Source organism: Octodon degus, unplaced genomic scaffold (genome assembly GCF_000260255.1).
Source record: "Octodon degus isolate 3935 unplaced genomic scaffold, OctDeg1.0 scaffold00008, whole genome shotgun sequence".
Taxonomy (NCBI): domain Eukaryota; kingdom Metazoa; phylum Chordata; class Mammalia; order Rodentia; family Octodontidae; genus Octodon; species Octodon degus.
In genome coordinates this window covers 28,513,604-28,523,804 of record NW_004524584.1, presented here as the reverse complement: position 1 = coordinate 28,523,804, position 10,201 = coordinate 28,513,604, and the positions used below count along the sequence as shown (strand labels likewise).

General features: G+C 46.8%; 1 protein-coding gene across 1 annotated transcript in view; it reads left to right on the top strand.

The window, feature by feature from the left end:
• Positions 1–10,201, top strand: part of Ctnnd2 (catenin delta 2) — a 927,345-nt gene that overhangs the window by 866,774 nt on the left and 50,370 nt on the right. The window contains exon 21 of the mRNA XM_004625202.3: positions 4,499–4,583. Within this exon, the coding sequence (XP_004625259.2) occupies positions 4,499–4,583 (85 nt within the window). The remainder of the gene's footprint in view (positions 1–4,498; positions 4,584–10,201) is intronic.

The window sequence follows — 10,201 nt, the reverse complement described above, 5'->3', positions numbered from 1 at the left end:
TCTCTCTCTCTCTCTCTCTCTCTCTCTCTCTCTCTCTCTCTCTCTCTCTTTGTATTTTAGGGAAGGGTGTTCAGGGTCTTTCACTCCTAGAGCGTACTCGTAATGATCTGCCCGTTTACAGCCTCCCAAGAGCTGGGATTACAGGCGTGCGACACCACGCCCAGTCTCGTTTGCCCTCTCGGCGTGCCCCGGGGGCGGGGCCGGCACCACAGGCCCAGTCAGCAAACCCCCGGCCCCTGCGCCTGCTTGCATGCACTTTAATCTGCTGAGCTATTAGGCCGGCCCTTGTGAGCTCTCTCACTGACGTGCTTACTTGCTTTGAGCGCTGAACAGAAGCACTTCGCCAAGCTGCAATATAGACACACAGTAAGCCTGTAGTCTGCAACATGCTCGGTCACACCTGTCCATATTCACAGGGCATTCAGAGATTCCAGTAGTTTCTCTGAGTGTTAACGTGAGAGCTGAGAAGTGTGTGGCACACACAAATGCTGTTTGACCTTGTGGCTTCTCTGTGCAGTAAGCATCACTACACAGGCCTCACGGAGCAAAGATACTTTCATCCTTCCTTGCTTGCAGGAATCTATCTGGTGAAATTATTTAAAAACCATTGGAAGAAGAAGCCTATGAAATACCGTAGTGTGCATCCCTGTGTCTCAGCCGGAAATGACCCTGCTAGATCGCGTCCACACTTGATTGTTGTTGACGGCAAGACATTTTTCACTACAGACGATCTCATAAATATCATTTAATTTGACTAAAAGATTTCTTTATGGAACAGACATATTTTTCTGATGTCAAAAGCCTGAATTTATGAGTTTAATAAGAAGTGATGAGCAAGATTAAATGAAGCATCTTTCTGTTACACGCCTTCTGCTTACGTAATGGGCTCCATGTGCCCATGCTGTTTTCCTCTTTTTATGCACTAATATAAGGATCAAAACAGACTTTTTTTTTTGTAACTTCTCATTTCCTACCTGCTTTTCAGTTTGGCGATTGTGTTTCCCACTTTTAAATAAAATTAATCCAAGAAAACAGCTCCAAATCTTACCATCACACTCATGACTTCACATACAATTCTCTGTGGGAGTAGGTGTTGAGAGTCCCATAACCTTCCAGAAGTATTTTAATAAGATAGAAATTCCTTATTAAAAATAGAATTTTTGAAGGCCAGCCAGATAGCTCAGTTGACTAAAGTGCCTGCTTAGGTAGAGCACAGGGGCCAGGGGTTTGATCCCCAGCAGGCCATGCGGCCCCACCCCCCAGGGTACGCTGAGACAGCAGTTGAGGCTGGGTGTGTTGGCACGCGCCTGTAATCCCAGTCCTTAGGAGGCTGAAAAAAAGTGGATCACTATGAGTCCAGTGTATGTAATGAGACCCTGAAGACCCTGTCCTAAATACATTTTTAAGAAAAAAAGTTTTTTTTTTTTTTTTTTTTTTTTTTTTTTAGTAAACCAAGGATTAAACTCAAGACCCTGCATTTGCCAGGCAAGTGCTTATTCTTCTGAGGTAGAAAAAAATAGAATTTTTGAAATTAGGGATGACTCACTAACTGGAAATGGTAGTGGTATCAAGTCAATCCAGTTAATTAATAACATGCTTACAAATATGCCCACTCTAAATTGTTCATAACTAATCACTTCCAAAAATAAATTCATCTCATACTTGATTTTTACTTGAGATAGAATTAGAAAACAGAAGTGGCAAAAAAAATATATGCCTAGCTGTGGCTCCTCATGTTAATGTCCTCATATATCTGATTTCTAAATAAATGCCAGGCAAGACATGCAGTGTTGTTAATGAATCATACTGGAAAGTTGTTGGTCACACTGTGGGGACTACACTGTTCACTGTGACTTGAGGACACAGCCTGTGACACTGGGACTCTGTGGCTGGAAGACTGTGTTGAGCCTCTGGGAGGAATTGCAGCCAGCCCAGGGTGACAGGTCCAGTGAAGACTGAGCCTTGTGAGATTGTTATTACTGTTCACGGAAGTCTCATACTCACCATTTGAAAGTCCTTTTTTTTGGAACCAGGGACTGAACTCAGGATGTTGCACTTGCCAGGCAGGTACTTAAGCCACTGAGCTATCTGCCTGGCCCTGAAGTCTTGACAACCTATTCTTTCCTTGTCATTTTAAATACCCATTATGGACAGCCTATCATGTCTATCTGTTTCAAGAGTGAATTTTTATTTGAACAGGAAATAGTGCTGACTGTGTTGCTGTATTTTGTCCTAAGACGGAAAAGCTATTAACAGTCTCAAGTGTTACTTGTCAGGAAAGAACTGTTTTGTGGTTTGGGTTATAATCACTTGTCACATTAGAAACACTCAATTGTTCAAGCTTTTCAGTCAGTAGTTACATTTTTTTCCTGTGGAAGTTTTTCTAGTACTGGTCCAAGGGATGGATCAAAATTAAAATGTGGAAACAAAGGAATGTTCCTTTGACCTTCACGTGTTATTATAGCGCTATGATGTGCTGACATTTTAATTGAGAGAGTAAAACCTGCTATTCATCACACATTCAATCTTTTTCTATTTTGTAACTAAACAAGAAGTAGAAACAAAAAAAAAATTGCATTGTGACAGAAAAATTTTGTATGCTAAATTTTTCCAGTGCATCATCACCACCTGAATACCAACAGAGGCTCCCCTGGGATTGTGAGCGTTGTCACAGACAAATCTCCAGCTCACCATGATAAACTAGAGCACTCCATCTTTGTTCTGTGTTGATTGTGTAAGAATACAATGTACCTTTATCTGTATCCAAGAAAAGTTCTGAAATTAAAGGAATTTAAAATTACATGTGGAGCATGATACTATCATAAAATTTGAAATAATTGCACAACTATTCATTTCAGTAAAATAACATAATGTTACCTTAATACAGCTAATCTTCCCTAGAGAAAATAATGAGATTTATGGGAACTGTGTGGGTTTTTTTTTTCAAATACTTAATATAATTAATAAAGCCAGCATTGGTTTGCATCTCAGAAACAGTGAGTGGCAGTTACTGTTGCCCTTTAGTAAACAGTTGAAGCATTTGACCGAGTTGGTCTAAGTCAGAAATACTAAGAACAGCAACACGGCAGTCAGTTGAGGGGCCACAGGGTGGAGCTACCCAGAGTCACTGCAAATGCAGGTCCTGGGGTGAGCGCTTGCTCCGACTCTCAGAGCCAGCCTCACCGTGGCCCTTCTGCCACCGGCTTGCTTTTCATTTCAAGGGTATCAGAGCGCTTCCGGTACATTTGCTGCTTCTATGGTTCCTCGTGCTGCAGGGCAGTGCTGAGCAACTGCCACCTGCACTCCCCAAAGCCAAGGCTCCCTGCTACCATAGCACAGGTACACCGGCCCCTCACCTGGACCGTATGTCAGGGGAGCTGCACAGTGGTGCAGCTGGTAGGAAGCCCCAAAAATAAAGAATTTCCAGGTAAGTAATAGCGTCCATGACCCCTCGTCTAAGTAACTTCCAAGAATCTGATTGCGTAAAATCAATATGGATTTACTGGTCTCGTCTCTGTGGGTTTTTAATTTATGAATTTGGTACAGGGTCTCACTACACAGCTCAGACTCAGTGATCCTCCTGTTTCAGCCTCCCCAGCACTGGGATTACAGGCATGTGCCACCACGCCTGGTGACCGGCTCAGGGTGTCCAGGATGGGGCCAGCATGGCGTGTGATACCAGGGATCGAACCCTGGTCCCTGCACTTGACAGGGAGTTGCTTAGACCACTGAGCTATCTCCCTGGCCCCTCATCTCTGTTTTGAGATGCAGACTGATCTGGAAATGAGTGAGCAGCGAAATATTTAAATAAGTTTTCATGGGGATTTTGAAGATATGTCTTACGTAAAGTTCAAAAAGCTCTCCCCACATGTTTCTGCTACCTTGGTTTCTCACTTGCACTTTGGACCAGAGCACAGGACTTGCAGTGCTTTGTATGGCTTTGTAGACATGTACACACATACTCTCCTCTGCCTGTGTGCGGAAATGCATGCACTGTGACATCCATGTTCTTTCTTGTGCCTGGGCTTGGCAGCCCTGGAGAGCCAGCCCCTGTGATCACAGTGGAGCGTAGACCAGCGCCATGGATGTTCTCAACTCCAGTCAGCGCAATAGGTGTCTTCTGTTATGGCCCAAGTGTTACGTGACATCAAACTCCTGAGCCAGGCCCTCCTAATCACTGATTTTTTTTCTTCTTTCTGTTCCATTTTGTAGACAAATGCTACATCTGCACTCTAAATGCCACCACTCTTGTGTTTGTATTTTAAAAATTCTTTGCCAAACTGCACTATCTTTCTGTCTCTCACCCTAAGCATGCGTTGATAGGAACAGGGATGGGAGCCAGCAGGACGGAGCTCTGTGCACCCCAGCTGAGAAGAGAAGAGCTGCAGAACCAGGGTGGGGTGGGGTGGGGTGGCTTTTGCCATGTCCGGGCAAGTCAGTGTCCGTGTCCACCCGGCTATCATTCACCATTTCACATTCCCTGTCTTCTCTTTGTCAGACACTCCCCGAAAGTGGTCAAGGCCGCATCTCAGGTCCTCAACAGCATGTGGCAGTACCGAGATCTGAGGAGTCTCTACAAAAAGGTAAGGCCTGCTTCACCTTCTTGGCTTCGGATCTGCACCTGAGTCTGGGCCACATACTGCACCGTGTGGCCACAAACACAGACATCATAGATGCAGACTAAGAAATGAGAATCAGAGAAGAAACGTAAATGCATTCATCATTAGGGGCTCGCTGTGTGTGTCCTAAATACACCCCAACATCCATGAGCTATGAGCCTTCTGGATGGAGCAGATCCACACCATGAGAAATTTAGCCAAAATCATCTTATTGTCACCTTAAGGGACCATGATTTTCAATTTTTAATTAACACATCATTAAATGTCTAAAATATAAATATTTGTGGGGTACAGTGTGATGTTTCAGTACAAGTATACATTGTGTGATGATCAATTCAACATATTTAACTTATCTGTCATCTTAAATATTTATCATTTCTTTGGATGAGAACATTCAGGAGCCTTTCTTTGAGCTATTTGGAAATGCATAACACAATATTGTTAACTATACCAAATCACCTTGTAGCGAGGAAGTACGCCTGTTTTCCTGCACAACAGCATTCCACAGCAGGGCAGAGTGATGTGTGACTTGGGGGATGGGCTGGAAAGGGTAAAACATCACAAGTTCCAACATGTAATTTTGGAGAAGAGACAGCAAGATTATAAAAGGCAATTCAGGCAGTTATGAAGCATCGCAACCCCGGAACAGTAAGCAGCCCCTGGCTCCTGCAAACGTCACCACATTGCTGCTCAAAGGGAAAGAGATGCTGGCCCACCGACCACTGCAGAGCACAGAGAGGCGGGGCGATGCTCGGTGCACCCCTGCAACCCGGGTGAGAGTTCACGTCGTGCACTGAGGGCTCCTCATCCCCACTACGCTCAAAAAGAAAATCTGAAGACAAAAACACCAAACCAAGACATTTGGGTTCTGCACTTCATCTCCAAATAAAATAAATATTTTTTCTTTGATTAGGAGGAAGGAATTACAAACATCTCGCAGAGGCTGTTGCTTTGCTGTTGTCAGGCTAGCAAGCATGGGTAGCTTGAGTGTGAGGTAATAAACAGTGGTAGAGAGCATGATGGGTACACAAGGGAGAAGAGCCAGGATTCAGGACTGGGGAGGAGCGTGGGTCTCCACGAACCCCTGCTCTCAATGTCTTCTTGTTGCCACTGAGCTGCGTGTGGAGAAGGGAGAGCCAAAGCGATTCATTGGCCACGTCTCAGTCCTCCAGTCCTGACACAAAACCAACCCCTTGGGCAGTGATATGGGGCCACACTGGAGGGAGAGAGACCATCTTGCCAGTGGAGTACTTGGTCTCCAGTGGGAAAAGGTCAATATGAATTGCGGTACCATGTGGGCTGAACTGACCGTGTCCTTTCGTGAACGTTCTGAGTGACAGGACAAGCAAGAGTCTTGGGTGTGCTGTCTGGAAGGCAGATCTCAGCATCCCTGCTTAGATCCTGCTCAGACTCCACCAGAAGCCACACCGGGTCTCCCAGGAAAGGGTGCTTGGGCTCTGCAGGCAGCCAGCCATGAGAACTGTGCTGCCAATTGGAGGGGGGCTGGGGTTCTGCCTCAGTGGCCCCAGAAGCTTGAAGAAACATTGCTGCCTCTGAGAAACCACTTGTGCTCAAATCCCAGATTCCTCTTTGTCGAAAAGCGCCTGCTCATATTTCTGTACATGGGCGGAAAACTGCTTTTAGTGACTGCAAGCTGTTTGTTGAATAGTAGAGCGATTCTTCTACTTTAGGTTTTGTCTTATGTTGGTAGTGGAGTTTGAAGTGTGTAGCTGTCTTTTCTCTCCATGAAAGTAAAAATGTGCTGACAGAAACTTATGGAACTAAAATGCAAGAGCTGTCGACGATTGAAAGTGGGCTCCACGTGAAGAGATTCCAGGAAAATGGGCTGGAGAAAACAGCTTTAGTTGGCTTGTGATTAAAAGCCTTTGAGGAAGAGCTGTTCTTAATCATTTCCAAGGGGACGCATGTGTGAAACGAAGCGAGGACCTTCTGCTTGCTGCCACGAGTGTTGCTAGTAGCAAAGCTTCGGACTCAGGCATGTTCTCCATGAGCTTTGCAGAGGAAGAGTTCCAGAGAAGACGTCAAACGTGGAAGCAGCCACTGTGGGTGAAAATGAAAGATGGCGCAATTACTGGCTGCTTGATTAGATTCTAAAGCATGTACTTCAGGTTGAGTGTCCAAACGAGAAGCTTGCCTGCACTACCTGACTGAGAGAAACCCTTGGGCAGCACAGAAAGTATGGAAGGAGTGTATCTAGATAACTAATGGGCTTTCCTTTGGGTTGTTTTGACATGTGTGTTTGGTGCAGGGTCTTACTACACACGTCAGACTCGTGGTAATCCTCCTCTTTTCAGCCTCCCCACTGCTGGGATTACAGGCGTGCGCCACCAGGCCGGGACTCTGTTGCTTGCTCAGTGCACCCCCAGGGATGGGGCCGGCATGGCATGCCGGACTGGGGATCAAACCCTGGTCCCTGCGCTTGCCAAAGCAGGCACTTTGTGTGCTGAACTATCTTGCCAGCCCTTTCCTTTAGGTCTTTATTGTAACTTTTGTAAAAAGAAGGCCAGCGTCCCACGGCCACTGAAGGACCACGCCTGTAAGCATGCACTGAAGGTGGGAAAGTTCCGCAGCTCAGTCGCGAAGAACGCTCACAGCGTGCATCACTCAAAGGTCAAAGGTTGTGATGAGGGAGCGTAGGAAGGAGACGGAAACGGAAGCGGTGGCCGCAGGCATGCAAGAGCGATGGGCTCCATCCTAGGCCCGGCCGCATAGCCCGGGAGGGGCTCGCCACGCGAGCTTGGCCCCTGGATTTCCCCTGGAGAGACGCACTGTCGTCAGCGCAGATGGCCATCCAGGTGCGCGTTCTCAGCAGGACAGAACTGTGACAGTTCATGACTCCTCGGGAGCGCAGACACATTTGTGTTCCCTGAGCCTTCAGCTGGAGCGAAGCCTGGGCTTGTGGGTTCATTCTCCTAAAGGGAAGTACACAATTTCAGGAGACGCTGGTCAGGCCCAGGTGAGATAATGCATCAACTTGTTTAGACCTTAAGTGTAGATAAGCGCAAAGAGAGCTGTGAAATGTGTTTGTCATCTTAGAGGATGCTTCCTACAGGAAAGAAAAATGTGGTTTAGGAATGGGTGGGACTCAGGGGTAAAGACAAAAAAGGAGATCAGAAGTACATGGCTGGCCGGCAAAGTAGCTCACATGCCACACCAGCCCCGTTCCTGGGTATGCCGAGCTGGCTGGCTGCAGAGTCCGGGAGTAGTAACGCGCGCCGGTAATCCCAGCACTGGGGAGGCTGAAAACAGAAGGATCACTACAAGTCCAAGCTCCATACTAAGACCCTGTACCAAATACATTTTAAAAAACAAGGTGCTTGGCACTGAAAAAATAAAGTGTTTATGCATTACCAAAGTTGAGCTGGCTGGGTTTGGATAAAGAACATAAATTTGATGAGGGCCATAGGAAAAAAAAAATACACAAATTATCATGTCCAAATCATTATACCATACCCTAATTATCTGTAATAAATCAATAAGAAATGAATTGATTCATTGTAGACCAAGATACTTTTTTATTTTTAAAGATAATTTTAAAAGTTTTTAAAATATTAAAAATAATACAGAATTTAAGAGTTCAACCATGGTTGTTATATTGCGTAACGTCTCCAAATTAGTTGTGTAGATTTCCAGACACAAGCAGGCAAAATTGATGGAAAAAAAAGTTAGGAGAAATTAAAAATAAGAAAAAGATTTAAGCATTCACTGCTCTTTTCAATAGACCAGCAAAAATCAAGAGTACAGTTATCCAAGCTGCTTTAATAGAGAAACAAAGGCACAGACGCAGCTACTGAGCAGGCATCTTTGAGGAGGCTGCGCTCGGCCAGCAGGAGGCGCTAGACCGCAAGTGCTGCTCTTCCCTGGTAGATGCTCCTGACCTGCACCTTGGTGTCTGCCTGTTCCTGCTCTCACGCCAACCCATAGAAGAGAGGGAGGGAAGCTAGAGGGTGCAGACGCTGCCAAATCCTGCTCACATCCACAAGCTGGAACCCGCTCAGCTCTATAAGGGGCCCAGGACATGTGGGCAGCCACGAACCCTGTATGCGGCAGGAGAAACAAGGGTGGTCTCCGCTCCACAAATCACTTCCTTTGACTCAATTATGTCTACCTCCAGGAGCAAACAGGATGGAACGGGGCTTATTATTCCATCCAAGAGGGGCTGTGATTAGCCAGAACTCCTTTCTTAGCATACGTAGTTTTAGTTGTAACGTCTGCCTTCCAAGCCATACTAAACAAGGCTGGTTTGTCTGTGCCAGCCAGGCATAAAGAGCTCCAGTCACGGGCATGGCCACCGCCATCACCCTGGTGGCGTTGTGTGCTGTAGGCACACGTGGTCATTGCAGCTGTGGCGCAGGGCGTGCTCCCTAAATAAATCTCCTCCTCCTCCTCCACGTTCACTGGATGCAGAGGAAATGAGGAGGCTACGCTTCTGGTGCTGAGCACTCATTTACTGGTAGGAAAGGCTGATCAGACTCATGCCTGAAAGTCTGACCTTAGTACTTGCAGAAAGTAGCAGGGGCACAGAACTTAAAATACCACACAGCCCGGAGTCCAAGCCCAGCCCTGCAGCGTGATCTCTTGGGCAAGTTACATGGACCCCGAGCCAGGGAGCTGACGGCAGCCCGGCGTGAGGAACAGGCACAGCGAGTGCATGTGCGGTGCTCCGGGTTTTGTGGCCAGTGCGTGCAGGTGCACCGTGGGAGTTTGGGGTCCAGTGTTTTGTACCTGGTGACCAGCCACCCCTGAGGCAGCCTCCAGAAAGCTGGAGGCTTTTCAAATGACCTGCGGCCAGCCACGTGCCAGGAGAGCCTTCCCCATGCCCAGATGGACTTGTGCTCCGTGCCCTGCTGGCTCAGGTCCTGGGGCTCCCTGCACACCTTCCCTCTGCTTCATGCATCAGAGTTGATGGACTCTGCATGGCAGAAGCTTCACACCAGCCACAGAGCCCTGGGTATCTCTTCCCCACCCTTGCTCGGCCGCTGGTGTTCTTGTGTCTGAGGAAAAAGCCACAGGCACACTCCCTGCCTCGCAGGGGTGTTGATGGTCATCTCAAGAGGATGCTTTGTAACTGAAAACTCCAGATGTGTGGGGGTCCTGGGAGTTGCTGCTGGGAATCCACATTTTTTTTTTTTGCACCATTCAGCTGATAAACACTATCCCTGTCATCCTATCATGGCAGCTTGAGGTTTGGGGATCAGGGTTTCATTTTGTCATCGGCCCCTACCTGGGCACTGCTACCATGTTTTATGAGGGACCTGGAAGTTTGACTGTTGGGGAGGGGTGCTGTAGAGTTGTTTTGTTTTGATTTGCTGTCATTGTTCACCCCTGTGTGCAGCACACAATAAGCCCATTGTGGAGTGTGGAGTGTGGGGTCTGCGTGCTCACAGCGCATCTTCATTTTCTTTTTTTCATGCCTCCCTCCACAATGCATCACTTGATCCCTTCCCATTAGAGAAAGTTCTATCTCTACTTCCTAGAATCTACCTTTTATTTTGCTCTTTATTTGTATTATTTTATCTCTTGTATTAGAGAAACCGTGTGATATTTAAGCTCACGTGCCT